At 38.0% G+C, this 19,449-nt stretch overlaps 1 protein-coding gene across 10 annotated transcripts in view; it reads left to right on the plus strand.

Moving 5' to 3' along the window:
* Enox2 (ecto-NOX disulfide-thiol exchanger 2) overlaps positions 1-19,449 on the plus strand; it is a 294,398-nt gene that overhangs the window by 16,136 nt on the left and 258,813 nt on the right. For 5 of the 10 annotated variants that reach the window (XM_042269140.2, XM_015989390.3, XM_076562590.1 and 2 more), the window contains exon 3: positions 476-569. The exons of 4 other annotated variants lie outside the window; for them this stretch is intronic. In XM_042269140.2, coding sequence (XP_042125074.1) covers positions 548-569 — 22 coding nt within the window. In that variant the 5' untranslated portion in view covers positions 476-547. The remainder of the gene's footprint in view (positions 1-475; positions 570-19,449) is intronic. One more of the 10 variants, XM_076562588.1, reaches the window with a different exon arrangement.

The raw sequence follows: 19,449 nt of genomic DNA on the forward strand, positions 1-19,449 counted from the left end.
TAAAGTTCTGATTTGTCAACTGCATGCTGTTTCTTTAGGCACTGATGTATGAAATCCCGAACGAATTCTCCAATGAACATACTGCTAATTGCTTCTCCACCTGCTCTCCAACCTCCCCCACCCCACCCCCTCCACTCCCAATTCAGCCTATAAGTGTCCGTCATTGGAGATGGATGGTGACACATGCAGTAATAGCAATTCATAAAAGGCAGTTCCAGCCCTTGTCTTCAAGGCTCCTGGATTTTCCACTGCCTGCTTTTGTGTAAGTGAAGTGGAGGGAAGTGCTACTGGCATCAGAATCCACCTCCCCATGCTCCGTTGCTAGAGCTCAGTTGCTCGGCTGGAGCTGAGCTTAACAGAAGCATCGGTCTGAGCGGAATTGTGGCTGTGCTTTTTTTTTTTAACTCTCAATGGGGGGGTGGGTTAGGAATAGTGTGTAGTGGGGGCTTAGGGTGTTTTGGCTTTTCTTTTTGAGGAGAGAAGAGGGTCAGGAGAGAATAACTCACGGTAGGATACAACGTGAAACAGTTCCACGAAGAGTGTGACAATGTTCCTGGTACAATATACAGGTATAGTATGTTTTATTTTTTCTCTGAAATTTTTCTTTGATTTCCAAAGTGAATTTCTTTCTCTTATTTCACTTCCTGTTTTACTAAACTGAAAGACAAATGGGATTCTAATCAGCTAAACAAAATAGCTGCATAAAACTCCTTAGCTATGCGTGTGGTAGATTGCTATGTGAGATCTGGGGTTTCTGTTAAATTGTTGGTCGCGATCCCTTAATTGTGCACGCTTCTCTGCTGTATTCTCGTATTGAATTTCCCAAGTCTTACGTCTGCAACTGGTAGTATGTGATAATGCCTACAGTGTTTGCACATGAGACAGTGTTTTGGAAGCAAAGAAGCAATTTTTAAACTCTCAGTATATTGTTTTTCTCTTGAGTTTTTAAGCTCCTGTAATTTTTAATTGGTTGTATGGATTTCCATGTAGTTAAGAGTGAAGAAACTTCTAATGGGAAGCATTCCAGAGCACATCTTTTCCGTCAATTTATTTTCCTTTCAGTATTGAACTCAGGCTGATGAATATCATGTATTATTGTTGTTTATTCTCATGGTAGAAACAAAAAAGTGCTGGGAACAGCAAGGCTAAAAATGCCATCCCTAAGCCACTGTATTGTAACATATCATCGGATCTAAAATGTTCCTTAAGTATTTGCTTAAGCTTTCAGAAAAATATTGGTGCATAATAATGTAAACTCTTGGGTTCTGATCAGCCACTCACGCATGCTGTTAAGGCTTGTTATACAGCTTGTTAGACGAGAGGACCCTTGCAAATAAGAAACCTTGGGAAAGTTTCACTTTCCCACTGAACAACAGGAGCTTAGTTCCTCTAGATACATATTTTTGATAACTTTGGATATCATTTATTGTCAAGGACTTTGATCTGCATTCTTGTTTCATTCTTAAAAGAATGTTCTCCTGTGCTGAAAAGCTAAAAGATCATATTTTGTTTTGATGCGTGGTTTGACAGTTGATTTCGCTCCTCATTAATTGGGCAGCATGCAGATGATGTGGAGAAGGGAGTGAGTGACAGTATTTCAAGGTTGCATTGGAGAGCATACAGTGAACCTTAGTCCCTGGACCAACAGCTGCTGAATTGAATTGTCTGCAATTAAAGCAACAGCAGGTTTGTGTAGTCCCCCTGCAGCCCATTTCTTTGAATTTATGGCTTTGGTTTCCTTCCTGGCTATCAGTTGGTTTGTTTCTGTAAGTGTTGGAAAGTTGTGCTTGCTAGATGTTTTCTCCATATACCAATGCAGCCATGACTCCTGAAGAGCTGTATCTGTACATTTTAATGTTGCAAGTTGCTGAGGTTGTTCTCCTCTGGTTAAATCCAGAGATGTCTCATTTTGTCACTATAAATCAAATAGATATATTCTCATAGAAAACATTGCTTTGTTCAATACATAGAGGTTTCTTGTGTGCTGATAATACTGGTTTAGATGTCTGGCAGTGAAAAAATACTGGACTTTGTTATGCTCCTGGAATTGCTGTATCTGGGAACACTTCTTTGTGTTAATACAATGTTTATATTAAAAGAAATGGTGGCATCCCCTTGCTATCTTTCAATTCAAGGTGAACACATGGGCAATGTCAAATTCAATCAGGTGGCCTTACTGGCTACATTTTATTTGTGTGCTAGTAATGGGTATGTTTAATTCTTGAATGGTTTTGTTCTATTAAAGTTATAATTACAGTATAGTTGCTGGGTCACAGTGGATGTGTAAAACATTTCTACAGTGATTTAACTCATCGGTTTAAGCACATAACAATCCTACCTGGCAACAGTGGTGATGTGATCTGTATTTTATAGGTAGGAAAACTGAGACAGAGACTCAGAGGATAAGTAACTGGCCTGAGGTCTTACACCTCCTGAGTGGCAGGCAGAGCCTGAACTCATAGATTAAATCATCTGACTGAAAAAAAAAATCTGTGTTTTTTTTCTCCCTTATACCACACTGACTTTCAGATAATGGATCCTGGGTAAATTGGACTTATGCTACTAGTTGAGAAGACCACATTTAGTTATTTACAGAAACAGTATATTCTTTTATAACATACCGGTGTTTTGAAGAATTTATATACCAATATGAATAAAAGTAAAATTTGAAGTTTTGAGGAAACAAATCTTGTCTGATTTAAAGGTTAATGTAAAATAGTTTTCCATCTAATAAAATAATTTGTTTTAATATTTTTGCCCAGTGTGCTTATACATGGTCTTCGTAAGTATGTATTTTAAAATATCCTGGCTATGAATGTGAAGTGTTGTGTTTTCAAAATGAGAATATTTTTGCACAGCTAACAGGAAACAGTATGTAGTTCCTTTTTCCTTCCTCCCTCCCCCCTCCTCCCCTCCCCTCCTCTCTCCGTCCTCCTCCCTCCCCCCTTCATTCCTGTTTTCTCTCTCATCAGTCCTCCCATCTTTTTTTTTTTTTTTTTTTTTGAGCTGAGGACCGAACCTAGGGCCTTGCGCTTGCTAGGCAAGCCCTCTACCACTGAGCTAAATCCCAAACCCCCCTTTTTTTTTCTGTGACAAAGTTTCTCAGTGTAGCCCTGGCTGTCCTGGAACTCACTCTGTAGACCAGGCTGGCCTTGGACTCACAGAGATCTGCCTGCCTCTGCCTCCTGAATGCTGGGACTAAAGGCGTGAACCACCACCACCACCCGAATCTTCCCATCTTTTTAAAGGTCTCAAATATAGTTTTCAATTTTTTCATTTTCCAGGAAAGTCATACTTTGTGTACCATGGAATAAGTGAATGCTGCTTAAACTTGGGTTATAAATTCAGTAAAGGGATCCAGATATTGAATAATTCACACTAGCTTGAGCTCTCTGATCAAACTTTTCTTTAAAACCCTTTGAGAAGACATTGTTCAAGGGATCATTCTTACATCAGTTTATTGAAGATCCCATGTCCTGGGGAAATGACTACACTCATGCCATACACAATTTTCCAACATTTGGCAGTATTCAACATTGCTATTAGGTAAATGAGTAAACCAGGCATGGTGGTACACACCTGTAATCCCTGCACGTCAAAGGAAGAGGCAGAGGCAGAGGGAGAGGGAGAGGGAGAGGGGGAGGGAGAGGGAGAGGGAGGGAAAGGCAGAGGCAGAGGCAGAGGGAGAGGGAGAGGGAGAGGCAAAGGCAGAGGCAAAGGGAGAGGGAGAGTGAGGGAGAGGGAGAGGCAGAGGCAGAGGCAGAGGCAGAGGCAGAGGCAGAGGCAGAGGCAGAGGCAGAGGCAGAGGCAGAAGGATCACCACAAGTTCAAAGTTAGCTTGCAGTATAAGAGCGAGACCCTTCCTCAAAGAGTAATCCAACAGCAGAAAAGAAAATGAATCAGACAGGGGACAGATATTGTTAAAAAATATGTTCATTCAACTTTTAGAAAAATGGTATATGAAGATGGTAATGACTGAATTGCCTCAGTCACCATGTGATTAGAATTTATCTTCATCCAAGATTATATCTTTAATATATTAAAGTAAAGTAAAACATTACTTCCTCTGGTTAAAGGAAAGGAAGAATATAAGAAGCCCATTCATCTTTCTTTAAGCTTAAATGAGATTTGGTAATTAAAAAAGGAGTAATAGGTCAAGCTTATAGAAAGGAGAGTTGAGGAATTTTAGGCTTGTGATTGGAGGCTCCATGTTAAAATAAATCTTGATTTTTTTCCAGTGGACAATTTCTTGTGCAGTTAGAAGCTTTGAACAATACCCTCTTCTCTACCCCAAACACATACTAATTCCTTTTTGTGGGAACAAGCCCACTGAATTTAAATGAAAGGAGCTTATTTGGAGGCTTTTAAAAAGAAATTGACATTTTTTTAATTGGTGAAGGAAAACTAATCTTTGATCTGTATAATGTTCCCTTTCCTGCACTGAGTCTAAGAAAAACTAAGTCAGTTTGTGGGTTTCAACTCTTCAGGGTTGTCAAGTAGGTTGTGTGCGGGGTTACTTCTGTACACCTGTTAAGTGTGTCTAGTGAAGTAAAGGTCAGGCCTAGCCTACTCAAGAAGATCACTGAGAATAGTTACAAATGACTTAATACACTCAGTAAGACTAATACTCAGGGAGGAGCCAGATGACTCAACAGGGGAAGGTGCTTGCCACCAAGCCTGATGACTTGAGTTTGATCTGGAATCCACATGATGGAAGGAGAGAACCTATTCCTGCAGGCTCTCCTCTGATCTCCACATAGTCCATGTGGCAATGTGGCATGCCACTCCCCCCCAAGAAAAAGTAAAAATATTTAAAAAAGGAATAATAACTAAGGCATGTTGTTTATGCAGGGCAGTATACTACAGATGCCTCTTGGACTCCTGAACAGTATTATGATAACATAGGACAGTTAAGTGTGTGTTCTCCACTCCTGTATACATATAAGAGCTAACATTTATTGAATGCCTACTCTGTAGGTTACTATTTTAAATAAATAACTTATATGCATGGGGTCAACCTTCATAATACTTCCCTTAGGTAGATAGTACTATTTCCATTTAAATGTTTAAAAAACTGAGGCACATACCTTTCCCTTGGGTTGTTTAGGGATGCCCATGGGACCCCTTTGGACAACAACTCGATTGGATAGAACCCAGCACAGACTTTTAAGTAACCTGCTTATCGGGTCTTAAAATTATTAGGCATCAGAGTTGGGTTTTGTTTTGTTTTTTAAATTGCTATTTGAGACATGCTTACTATGTACCCCAGGCTGGCCTCAAATGTTCTATGTAACACAGACTAGCCTAGATCTTACAGTCCTCCTGCTTCCTCCTCTCAGCTACAGGGTTTATCAGGTAGGTGCTACCATATATATTATTACTAGCCCCAAGATTTGATCACTGAAAGTTTGCCCCCAAGCCCATGCTCTTAACCACATGCAGTATGGAGCTTCATTGAAAAAGCTATGTGTGCACTAGTGTGCAGTCAAAAGCTGATATTCAATTGTCCATGACTTCAGAAGGCCTAGGCAGTATAGAGCCATCTGCTCACCAGACCATTGAAAACTTTGATTTTACTTTTTTTGATCCCCATCATGGATACTCTTTATTGACAGAGTCACAAAGGATCACTGAATTGCTAGCAGTTTTTAAATGCACTCTTCATGGTTCTTCTTAAGATTTTCAGCTTTGTTTAAAAAATACCTTTCATATTCTGTTGTTTTTCTCTAAATATTTAGCTTTTTGCAACAAGAAGCAATGTCAGATAGAGTCTAATTTTTCTTCCTTGCAGCGAAATGACCAATCATAGTACATCATCTCAGCTTCTACCTGCCCAGTACCTTTTATGCCCAGCTATTACAGTGTTTCCCTAAATACAGATCTAATACTATCACTTTGCTTCTCAAATTTTTTGCTAAAGGATTTTTTTAAACCAAAGAGATATTTAGGATAATCTATAGTCACATCCCAACCACCCAGAATGCTTTTATATCCTGATGTTACACCATACAACCATGTATACCCTATTTATTTATGAATTAGACTGCTTCTGGGTCACCTGGTCCACTCCATATTTTAAAGCTCTTGTGCTCTTATTCCATGCTGTTCTCTACATTTAAATTACCACCTTTCGCATCTCCAGCTACTTAGAATCACTTGACACTTAAGATTCAGCTCAAATCACACTTGCTACTATATTATAATACTTATCTTTTGCTCTGTCTTCCCCTGGTAGACTGAGTTCTTGAAGTCATTAACTGTATTTTTACCCATCTCTCAGCACATAATCTAGTGTCTTGCACAAAAGCGTTGACATATAATATTAGGCCACCTGCAGCTGTACTAAGGTTTTTCTCCTCTCCTACTGTCTCAAGTTTCAGAATCATTTCAGAGCTGAGAGTTCCAGAAGGTGGGTAGATGGATGCTTCTGCTTTGCACAGATATTCTGGAATATTCTGTTCAACAGATTTGTTTCTACTGCTTGATTTTTCTTTTTTTTCTTTTTTTTTTTTTTTTTTTTTTTAGGTTTTTCGAGACAGGGTTTCTCTGTGTAGCTTTGCGCCTTTCCTGGAACTCACTTGGTAGCCCAGGCTGGCCTCGAACTCACAAAGATCCGCCTGCCTCTGCCTCCCGAGTGCTGGGATTAAAGGCGTGCGCCACCACCGCCCGGCTTGATTTTTCTTTTTGATACTTAATATTTTCACAGATCCACTGTACCTTGAATGTTTCCATTGCCTTTCAGGAACATTTCATAATTTTACATAGAAAGTCTGTACTGTGTATACACAGTACTATATGTGTGTGTATATATATTTAACACTCAAAATAAGTTGATATATATATATGTATGTATTTATAGGAAGTGATAAATATGTACACATTATATAATAATAATTGGAATTTTCCCCATGTTATTATGTTACGCAAAAACTTTAAATATTTAAATTATATTTTTTAAAATCAGTATATACAAGCCAAAAAAAGTTACCTACTAATGAGGTACTATATAAGTAGTGTTAATATATCCATACATTGTGTAATGTTCAAATTATGTTAAATATACCTATCTCCACAAACATTTGTCTTCCCTTTTGGGCAGAGGCAAGAGTGGGTTGCTGTATTGCCCAGGTTGATCTGTAATTTGCTGTGTAGTCTAGAGTGACTGGTAACTCATTATTTTCCTGTGTCAGCCTCCCAGGTGTCAGGATTACATGTTTAGCCACCATGCCTGACTCATTTATCATTTCTATGTGATGAAAACTTCTTCCGTTTTTTCCCCAGACATTTTAGATATACAACACAGTTGTTACCTTTGGCCTCTTTATTATGCGACAGCACACTGAGTGTATTTATCCCTGCTTATCACTTAGCACTCCCTGATCAACTTCTACTCTCCCTGTCCTTTCCTCTGTCTGCTCTTCCTAGAAGCCTTTGATAACCAACATTCCATTCTAAACTTCATTTCCATCAACACGTTTATATACGAGTGAGATTATCCAGTACTTATCTTTCTTTGTCTTGATTTTTATGCTTAACAAAATATTAATGGAAGTGACAGCATTTCACTCTTGTTTGTGGCTGAATAGTATTCCATTATATGTGTGTACCACATTTTATTTATTCATTCATCATTTGACAGAGTCAGTTGGAATATTTTGATGCATTATTACATTTCTCAAAATGCAGTTTAGGAACTACCTGTGACATCATTATCTCGAACATATTTTAAATGCACATTCCTGGATCCAGACCTACATTCTTCTAGTAATAGCCATTTAATAAAACCCCTCAAATGGTTCTTTTGCACAACTGATTTTTAATAACCACTCTCCAAAGTAAAACATAAAGTGTTAAGTGCAGTTCTGTATTCTCTATGAATATGAATACTAATCACACTGTTTAAACTTGTAATTGAAATGGTTTGATTTTTGGTTTATTATTGCAAGCTTTAGTCTTCTGATAACGAACTCAGTACTATCTGAGAAAACTGTCTATGATGATAAAATATTATGACCTATCCCTTTCTAACACAGTAGCCACTAAGTGACATGTGGCTGGTGAAATAGGAAAGATGGCTGTTTCAACTCAATGCATTATTTTATTGGACTTTAATTCATTTGAAATTTAAATAGTCACATGTGGCTATTGAATATGGTATTAGTAGTAAAACTGGAGAATCTTTGGTGGTGGCCCCATTGATGATTGTACCAATGGGAAATCAAACAGGGACATTGGTTCCTTTGATATATAGGGAATTGCATTTCTCTTGATGGATGATTTAAATTTTAAACATGGCCTAAAATGAGTTATTCTCAGAATTGATTTAACAAATTATGATCTCAATTAAATTTAAATGAGAGCTACACTCAGCATTTCTCATCAGTACTGTTTTTCTCATCATACTGGGTGCTGTTGAGATCTGGCTGTAAGCCTTGATTTCTAAGCTAAAGTATAGTTAATCAGAAGAAGAGCTCCTAGCTCTGATCATGGATACTTGTATGTATTTTAGCTCTCATAGACCCTTCCACTATTCTCTACTAGATTATTCCACCCTTCAGATGCTCATGACTCACTACTTCCATTTCTTCCTCTGACAAACCTTCCTCGAACATGTATGCCCTTTCCAGATAATTTCACTACTTAAAATAGCATTATAAGTTTGGAAGACTTAGAATGAGAAACACACTGTGATCTTTATGCAGACATGCTTTCTCTCTGTTTTTATTATTATGTGAGTTCATGCATATTAGTTGTTTTGGTGGCTTTAAAAAGAGCCCAGCTTCAACATCCTTAGTATTACAAAGAACACACGGGTAATATTCTTGAGTATTGCTGTCTACTAAATAAACTATATGGTGACAATTATGCCTGCTCGACCTGCCCTCTATTACCAGATCCTAGTTCTTTGTATTCTTTTTAATTACAAAAAAATTTGCACATTCTGAAATTCCCATTTTGTCCCTTGCCATTCCTCACTTTCTTTGTGGGCTTTCAGTTTTCAATGGACAGAAGACCCCCTTCTTTTTTGCAACATTTAAATTCATTCCCAGAATTCATTGTTGTATCTGTCCTTCCTGGGTTGCCTAGGGGAGTTCAAACTAGTTCATCTCAAAGGTTTAAAGCATCACCCAAGACCTCCCTGCAACACTCAGTAAATAAGTTCTTTTGTTTTAAGGACTAAAATGATAGTAGCTCAGCTACAGTTTTGAGAAATATGTAAAGTCAATACATTTAAATCTAAAGGAAAACTTTAACCCCTTCTCTCTCCCTTCCTCCACACTACAACCCTAATTTTCAGTGACTTAAAAAAAAAGAAACTGCAGCTGGGCGGTGGTGGCGCACGCCTTTAATCCCAGCACTCGGGAGGCAGAGCCAGGCGGATCTCTGTGAGTTCGAGGCCAGCCTGGGCTACCGAGTGAGTTCCAGGAAAGGCGCAAAGCTACACAGAGAAACCCTGTCTCGAAAAAACCAAAAAAAAAAAAAAAAAAAAGAAACTGCATTAAGGAACATTTGTTATTTTATTTAAAAATAGGTTCTGTCTGATCAAGCAGCTTCAAGATTGAACCAGAGTAGACAAGCAATGTGTCTTAAAGGTATGCTAGGATTCTTTCACAAGTCATTTTTGTTTACTTCTCAACATTCCCAACAAATAATAGTTGTTCTTCTCATTCAAGGTTGCTATAACCCTAACTTGTTTACACCTCTGGCTTTCAATTCCCAAATCTGTACTTTTGTAGATGTCTCACTCATGTTTAAATGTGAATGATTTTGCTCCCGTGTGTGAATGCATTGCAGAGGAAGAAAAGGAGAAAAGAGAGGGGGGGGGGTTTGGGGGAAGAGAAGGAGGAGGTTTTCCCTTGCAAAAAGCCCAGATTGGTGAAAGTGAGAAATGTAAAGAAGGCATTCTATTTAGCTATCCCTGAAGCAGAGTTGGGATGCGTTCAGTCAGTGCCTCTGACAGGTCTATTTCCTTTAGATTCTTTATATACCCTCCTTGTTGCCACTCTGATCCTCTGCCCTAGACTGCCATCTCTTCCCACCAAACATGGTTGGCATTTTCTCAAACCCTGTCATCTTTGGATTTGGAGGTGGTAGAGGAGCTAAAAGAACGTCACCCTTCATATACTTGACTGAGTCATAGAAATTTGCCCAGCTTATGCAGTGGAAGTTGTACAATCTGAATTCACCTCAATTTGTGATAAAGAATGAGAAGAAGATAAAGTCATTGTGACAATGCATATTTCATAAAGTTAATAATATTCAGAGAAGTAAGTTTCTGGAAAAGTTTTTTTTGGGCTTATAAACGTTACATTTTATCTTGATTATTAAATATTGAATGAATTGATTTCAAACACGTCATTGAAAGATGCATTAGTAAGTCTGTGGGTGACCGGATGTAGTACATTAGAGGTATATAATATGATAAAGCATTTTAAAAGCCAATATGGATTTGAATAACTGACATGGCCATAGCCATGGATAGACAACTTCTTAGGGCCAAATAATGAGAATCCCATTTTAAGTCATAGTAAGACCATACTGAACTTTGCTTTTGCTACAATTGTAATTCTTGAAATGGAAAAAAAAAAGCAATTGGAATGCTTAAGATATCTAGGGAGAGTGGTTTACGAAGGTGGGACACAAAGTAAATACAATAAAGAACTTAAATAATTCATGAATATTGGTGCTCACGGCTATTTTGAATGATGTGAGCAATAAAGAGCACAATCTGGCAGAGAAAGGGATAAGCTTGGGCAGAAATATGATCATTGGTAAAATAAGCCTGAGATTCTAGTAATATCTCTCCCTCTCTCAAGTAGTGTTCCCTGAGTGCCCTACCTACTGGCACTTTGAGGCTTTTAACAAGAAGGAAACAAATGATCTGGGACTGAAATGAGAAAGACATACTTTTTTTTGTCAAGCATTTATATCTAGGGGCTGATAGTGTAGCTCAATGGTAGAATGCCTGACTAGCATGTGTGTAGCCCTGGATTCTATCCCAGCACTTGAAGAGCAGCCCGACAAATCACTAACTATACCGGAATTGACACTCATACGCAGGAGATGCTTTCTGTGGTACTGTTGCACAGTAGGGTGAGAGTATATAAGTCATGTTCTGTATGCTTCAAATTACATACAAGAGAAGATTTGGAACTTTTTTTTACATAGAGAAGTAATAAATGTTTACAGGGCAAAATATGTCTATTCTGATCCAAACAATATACAATATATACATGTGTTGATCATTAAAATGTATATCTTTAATTTTATCAACTAAAATCTGAAAAAGTACATCTATTTAAAATGAAAAGAATACTAACCCAACAACAAACTCTGTGGAACATTTTTTTTTGGCTGGCCTCTTGTAGAGATAAGCTTTAGAGAAGATCCTTACTCTAGCATGAAATATGATCTAAGGCAATGCCCTTCTTGGACCTTCTCCATGGGGATTTATTACTGGAAGTAAGAGAGAGGCTATGTCAGAACATTAGGACATGGTTCCAAGGCATGAACTTCAGGGTTGACAGTGAGTACAATTTCACTGTAGATGTTCTCCATTTCAAAATTTTGATACAGAGTTTTTGTGCATGCCTAAGTTGTCAGCCAGCATAAGTCAGCACTACAGTCTGTTATATATGTTGACTCCTCTTGAATAATCTAGTGACAGAAATGATTGAAGCTGGTTTGTCATTTCTAGTCCCCTAGGTGCTATTAGTAGGCTTCCATTGGTATTGTAAAACATGATAAATACATAAGCAAATTTCTCATAGTATCTGGATTTGAATTTTCTTAATAGAAAACAATTCCAAGGACTTTTAAAGAGTAAAGTGGAGTAGAGACTGCTGCCCCATGAGGTTTTAAGTCTAGATCATAATTAAAGTTAGATCCCAAGTTAAAGTTCTCAACAGAGAATAAAAGCATTGCAGGAGAACCAAATGCCAGTTTCTTATGGCATTTATGGATTTATGCCAAAAGATTTGAAATGTTCAGACAAATGGTTCATTCTAGAGCTTTAGAAGTAACTTATAAAAATCAACAGCCTGCACATTCCATATCTGGGGAAAGGCCAGAAGATGGTATAAAAAAAGGACACAATCCAGAGTGCTTTGCATTCATTAACTGTCATTAGTGTTAAGTACAGGGTAGGATGTTTTTCTTGTTGAAATTCATGTTACCCTTAAAGCTAAGACTAAAAAATAAGTCTAATTGAATATATAGTTTCTTTAAGAAATGACTGATCCAGAGACGTGTATAGATTGGAGATGTCCTAAACTACAAGATCAAGTTTTATTATTTTATAAGAAATCATTAGTGAGACTTATGACTGCTATAAAAATATGCAAGTGCTCATTGACTCTTGGTTAATGTTGAAATTGTTACATGGGGAAAACCTTATAGATGCAAGTTTTGGTGGACTTTGTAATGTGGGAATTCTAATGAAATTTGTAGGGTTTTAAGAAACCTTTACATTTTATCAAATCTTGTCTCCCTCATCTATAATATATATGCACAATCTGTTACATGTACTCATCTACTTCATCCTTAATTGGTTAATACTGTTTATGTCTGGAACTATTAATAATTGTGTTCTCCCCACTCTTAAGGTGAGAAATTTGATTTTTGGGTCGCTCTAGTTACTGAACATTTACTTTAATGAATTAAAAGCTTTCCCTTTTCTTAGGCATAGTTGCAAAGCCACACAGAATACAACTGGTTACTCTGCTGTGCAGTGTAGTGTAGCCCTGCTTTGGTTCATTCCTTGGGACTACACCAAACAACCCTGCTGTGATTCCATATGGTAGCCCCTTGTGATGGGTAGTGTTCATTGTCAACTTGATGGACAATAGAGTCACTTGGAAGTTGGCCTTTAGGCATGTCTGTAGGGGAATAACCTTGATTGCCTTTATTGAATTGGAAAGACTGTCTTCATTAATTTGGGAAGACCTGCCTGCCGACTCTGGGTGTTACCCTTGCCTGACTAGGATCCTGAGCTCCTTAAGTGGAGTAATGGAATTAAGCAGTAGCATACATTTGTTGCATTCTACTTTTTACTGTGGAAGTTCCTCCTGCCTTGACTTCCCTGAAGTGATGGACACTATTCTGGAACTGTGAGCTAGAAGAAGCCCTTTTCCCCTTAAGTTGCCTTTGCAGCAGTAGGTAAAGAAACTAAGACTTCCAACAAATGTTGGGAAAGAATTATGTATGTGCTCCCCAAGTTACTGACTTGTTTTGTTAAAAAGCTTTGTTGAGGTATTCTTTACATACTACACAATTAACCCTTTTAATTGTATAATTCAATCAGTGATCTTTAGTGTGTTAATAGTTGTCCAACTATCACTACAATTTTTTATATATTTATTTGTGTATGTGTTGTCTGGTGTGTGTATGCACATACATGTATGAACATGCCATGGAGCATGGATGGAGGTCAGAGGACAACTTTTCAGGAGTTCTCTCCTTCCACCATGTAGACTGCTGGGAAATAAAAAGTTGTCAGGCTTGGTGGAACGTTCCTTTACCTTACTGAGCCATTTCACTGAGCCCCCAAATTCCTATTTTTTTTTAACATTTTCATTATTGCCCAAAGAAGGAAACATTGATCCCCTTTAGCCATTACTTCCCAGCCCTCACTATCTATCTCCCTGCTACTGCCCTACTGTGTGTCAATACAATTGCCTATCTTAGTTATCCTGAATGAATTAAAACCACAAATATGTGGCCCTGGCCTTAGTTGTTTAGCATGAAGTTTATATATTTTGTTTATCTTTTTAAAGAGCCAATTCTATGCTGAGTTCTGGTTTTGATATTGGGATGTTAGCCTTCTAGAATGTGTTTGAACGAATTCCTTCCTCTTTTGTTTTTTGGAACAAATTAAGGAGAACAGGTATCATTTATTTAATATTTGGCAGAATTCAGCAATGAAGTTACCTGGTCCTGGGCTTTCTTTTGATTGTGAGTTTTCATTACTAACTCAACCATATTACTTGGGACTAGTCTATTTGGGTTTTCTGTTTCTTCACAATTCAGTCTTGCTAAGGTATGTATGTCTAGGAATTTTTTTCATTTACCCTAGATTATTAAATTTGTGGACACATAGTTGACCACAGTAATCTCTAATGATTATTTTGCATTTCTCTTATGTCAGTTGTAATGTTTTCTTTAAATCTATTTTTTTAGTTTGACTAGCTAAAAGTTTGTCTGTTTCTTTTTAAGGAACTGGCTCTGTTTCTTTGATCTTATACATTATTCTTTTAGCCTCTATTTTTGATTTGTATCTTCCTTGATCATTACTATTTTTTTCCTTCTACTGACTTTGGGTTTAATTTATTTTTGTTTTGATATTTCTTGTAATAGTTTATCTGAGATCTTTTACTCCTTTGATATGGGCATTGATTCATACAAATTTTCTTCTTTATTACTTCTTTGCTATGCTCCACATGTATATCTTATTTCCATTTTTATTTACTTAAAGAAACTTTTAAACTTCATTGTTGATTTCCTTCCTGATCCATTGGTTGCTCAAAAGTAAGTTGATTTGATATTCATGTATGAAATTCTCAAACAATAAAAAGCTGTAGAGCTATAGACATAACTTTAAAATATACTTTAAAATAAGTTGTCCAATTTACATGTATTTGTATAGTTTCCTGTAACCTACACACACACACACACACACACACACAAACACACACAGTGCTGGGGACTGAATGTAGGAACTGGCACATGCCTCAGTATTTAAAAAATTGATGAGAATTGTTTTGTGTCCTATCATATTATCTCTTCTGGCTAATATTTCATATGATGATAAAATGTGTTCTTCAGCTGTTGGATGGGGTGTAATTTAACTCTGATGTTTTTTTGTTGATTTTTCTGTCTGCTGATCTGTTCATTGCTGAACATGGAATGGTAAAGTCCCCAGTTATTATTATGGTCAAGTCTGTCAGTTTCTTTAGATTATTAATATTTGTTTTATGTATTTGGATGCTTTTATATGCTATATATTGGGTTTTTATTTTTTTGTCCACCCAGTCATTTCATGTCTTTTAATTGGAGTATTTAATCCATTTGTATTCAAGGTAATTTTTGAGCAGTAAGGTCTCACTGCATTCATTATGAAACTTGTTTACTAGCTTTACTGTAGTTCTTTTCTTTCTGTTTTGCTCTCTTGCTCTGCCTGTTTGTGTGAGTTACTCTAGTAGTGTGGATTCGATTCTATGCTTGTTAAAAATGGGTCCATTATTACAAAAATGTCCATTAGAAAGTTTTGCTTTGTAGTTTGATCATAAACTATTCTGGAGTGGAAATGGGGTTATTTGGGCTCTGCCAACTGTTACATTTCAGCAGTCCATTACCCATTTCCAGAGCAAAGTCCTAACCTAACAAGTGAAGCCTAGTGCATGCTGTTCAGCCCATGTGGGGGTGGATCCTCGGCCACCTGAACCTATCACAACATAATCTAAGAGCTACAAGTACTCCCAGTCTTAGTGGTGCTCTGACCCCTATATCACAGGTAGTTGTGATTCAAGCTGAAATAGAATAGTCTGTCCCATTAGGTTAAGGTCTCTACTTGGTGTCAGGGCCTTTCCTTCCAATCCCTATCTCTGAGCACTGGATGGTAGCAGCTATGTTGTCTGAGGTTGGAGGATTGGTTATAGAGAGACTTCCTTGGTCACCAAGGCTAGTAAGCCTGGTTGACCTAAGTCTTACAGAAAAACTGTTTTGCATAGTCTCAGGAGTAGGATGTGTGTTTCCCAGGCTCACTTTCAAATGGGAAATAATACAGTTGAAACTGTGGCTTACCCCAGGTGAGCAGATCTTTCGGTGCTGGAGCTCAGTCTGTGAGCTCTGGCCTATGTATAGCACTTTCTCCTTCTACAGGCTATTGTCTCACCACAGCAAGCCTTAGACTTATCTCCAAGAGAGCTCTGTACTAGGTTTCATGCTCTGGCTCTTCAGTGGGCAAAGTATTATTCCCAGATCTACAGCAGGAGGTTGAAGGAGCCATAGTCATTGATCTCATTACCACCTGGCCTAGTGTAGTTGGAGCAGCATTGTTCACACAAATATTGGCCTGGGACAGTGAGCATTGCATAGCACTGCGTTTCACTATGATAGGTGTTACACTAGCTCTTGACTTTTCCACCTGGGTTTAATTACTTTCCCTTTCTCAAATGGAGGTGCCCTTGTTCTGCATTGCTTGTCAGAAGGAGAGAGAAGAACAGGACTCAGAACTTCCTTCTTGCCTTTTCCAAAGCATTTACTCATAATGCTATCTTACCTAATTCCCTTAGTTCTGGTGCTGCTAGTTAGGCACTTGGATAGCTATTCACCTTGGTGAGTCTGTGGGGAGAAATCTTTGGAGTGTCTTGACTGTCAGATTTGTCAAGGTCCACTAGAACTTTATTTCTAGTGCTGATTTATGACTTCCCTCATGTGAGTATCATCCCGTCTTGATTATTAACCTTTGTGGTAATATTCGAATTCAGGAAGTGGGAGTCCTTCAACATCTGTGTCAAGAAACTATCATTTCTCTGCTTTCCTTTTTCTGTATCTCATTCCCTTATTTGAAAGTCGTTTCTGCATTTATTTGCTTCTGTCTCATAGCATTTTTATGAATTACCCCCACCCCAGCACAGACACACACACACCTTTTACTGTCTATTCTTCCAGTCTTGTGATGCTGGGTTGTTGGCCTTTGCCCTGTCTGCACTCACACTTTAAAAACAAGGATTCAGTTGTTTCACAGAAACTTTCTAATTCTTTTGTACTTCATGCTCCCTAGGGTACTCAAATCACCAGGTCATGTGTTCCTCAATTAGAAATGAAACAGTGTTTCTAGGAAAAATTCAGACTATAGCAAACAACACACTTATGAGAGAAGAGAGAAGAGAGAGACAATCCCTACAAATGAACAGCGTTCAGTCAGTACTTTGGGCCTTACTCACCTGTAAACGTGGAGTTGCATTATTGCCTTTAGCTTTAAAAGATCCCCTTGGCTTTCTTCTTCCTTTTCTCCACCCCCTTTCCTTCATTGTTTTCTATTAGCATTATAATATGCCATTGAAAGGAAGATTAGAAATGAAGGTTCATAGTAGTTTACAAGTATTAAGTCTAGACTAATGCTGAAATCTTGTAGAGGAGAAATGCCACCTTGGGAAAATATAGAAGTTGAGGTGACATAGCTTGAAAGATACTTCCTGAGGATTCTGATATGCTCATTGAGTACTGTGCCCTCCTGGTTGAGAACCATTTAGAGAAATAAAAATGGCTCCCTATTTCCAATGAGAATTTATATTTTTAACAATGTGCAATAGCCTGATATATGCTAGTAAACATGTTTGCCTTATAAAATGAAAAAGAACAAAACTACTTTGGTCATTTCCACTCTTTGCAATTAATAATATCCACCAATTATGTTGTACCAAATGAGGGTTAAAATTTTCTTACAAATAAGAGGAAAAGGCATGTGACTATGCATTTCCTTAGTTCTGAGTTTCAGTATGATAGATGTTATACGAGCTTTTGACTTTACCACCTGGGTTTAATTACTTTCCCTCCCTCAAATGGAGATGCCTTTGTTCTAACTAATGAAATAGAGGAAGAAACACATTTGTTTCAGATGGGTAAAAAGCAGAAAAAATGCATTGGGAGACCTCCCCTAGCATCAGATTCTTTTCCCACATAATTACACCAATTGGTTGATAATCTCTCTTTTTCTCTCTCTGCTTTGATTTCATTCTTGCTCTAATATGCAAATGTTTCACAGAAAGGTTAAGCCTCAATCATATTTTAGCACTTATTGCTTTATTTAAATATCCAGATCAATTTCTATGAAAGTTTTCTGTTTCTGATTAGGTTAGAATGGTCACTGCACATCTTGTTTTCTCCTTTATCCGTTGGGTTGTACTTGGGGCAGGACTTTCCGAATGGTTTCTCATGGAAAGAACTCATTTTGGGCTGGGGAGATAGTTGGTAAAGTAATTGCTGTGCAAACATGAAGACCTGAGGTCTCTTCCCAGAAGCCATGTCAAAATGCAGTGTGGTAGCATCCCACTGCTGGGAAGGTGGAGGCAGGTGCATCCAGCACATTTGCTGACCTCCAGGCCAGTGAGAGAAACTGTCTCACAACACAAGGCACATGAGGAATGACAGCTGAGCCATCTCTGGCCTACACACACACACACACACACACACAGAGAGAGAGAGAGAGAGAGAGAGAGAGAGAGAGAGAGAGAGAGAGAGAGAGAGAGAGAGAGAGAGAGAGAGAGAAACATAGAGGGGGCTCTCTCTCTCTCACACACATACACACACAAAAAAACCTCAAGAGGTGGGATAGGGTTAGTGTATGTAATATTGATTAATTTGATTAATTGATCAAGTGGCTTTCTAAATCCCAACCCACTTGACCTAGCTCAAATCTTACACACCACAGAAAAGTGTCTCTTTTTTTTTGGTAGTCTACTTTAGCCTTCCCCCGTCACTGAACTGTAACAGTGCTTACTGTTTGTACCCCCAGTCCAATATTTGATTGAGTATGATATTCTCCTGTTCTTTAGTGGGCTTATATGTACTGAGCTTGTTCTTTATGTGAGACTGATGGTAGATTTGCAGTATAGCTTACTGTTGGAGAAATGATTGTAAGTTCTTTTTTAAATTGAAAATAGATTTTAATATAATCTGATTATGGTTTCCCCTCCCCGCTCCTCCAAGACCCTTTCCACTTCTCCACCCACTCCAATCCACACCCTTTCTTTCTTCATTAGGATACAAACAGGCATCTATAAAAATAAAAAAACATAGATGAAGTAAAATAAACAAACAAAGAATAAGGTAAACAAACAAACAAAAGAAAAAGAGCCAAAGAAAAAGCTCATGAAACACATATAGACACAGAGACACACATATAGAAATACATTAGAACACAAAACTGGAAACCATAATATATATACAGAGGATGTGTAAAGGAAACAAAGCATTATGATACAAAGAACCTCCCCAAATGCCACTGAGTTAGTTTTTTGTTGGCCATCTGCTGCTGGGGATAGGACCTGGCCTTAAGAGTGGCTTATATCCCCAGTGAGACTCTGTTAGAGAAAACTAGCTTTTCATTTGCCGGTGGTTATGGATTGAAGATAGCTTCTGGGTTAGGGATGGGGGCTTGTGTCCCCTTCCCCTCTCAGTGTTGGGACCCCATCAGGCTCAGACATAATTCAGGCCCTGTGAATGCTGCTTATACCTAACACTGCTTGGGTGACCAAAACCCGAGACGAAATAGGCTAGGTACCCAGGGGAAACCAAATGCTACTACTCTTTTGCTAAAGGAGCAAAGCTTTGAAATGATTCCTAATGGTATTCTCATATATCCATAGATCAGTGCCTCCCTCACTCAGCCATCACCAGAGAAGCTCTTGCAGTAGATGGGAACTAATACATGGTTGTAAATTCTTG

This window comes from Peromyscus maniculatus, chromosome X (genome assembly GCF_049852395.1).
Source record: "Peromyscus maniculatus bairdii isolate BWxNUB_F1_BW_parent chromosome X, HU_Pman_BW_mat_3.1, whole genome shotgun sequence".
Taxonomy (NCBI): Eukaryota; Metazoa; Chordata; class Mammalia; order Rodentia; family Cricetidae; genus Peromyscus; species Peromyscus maniculatus.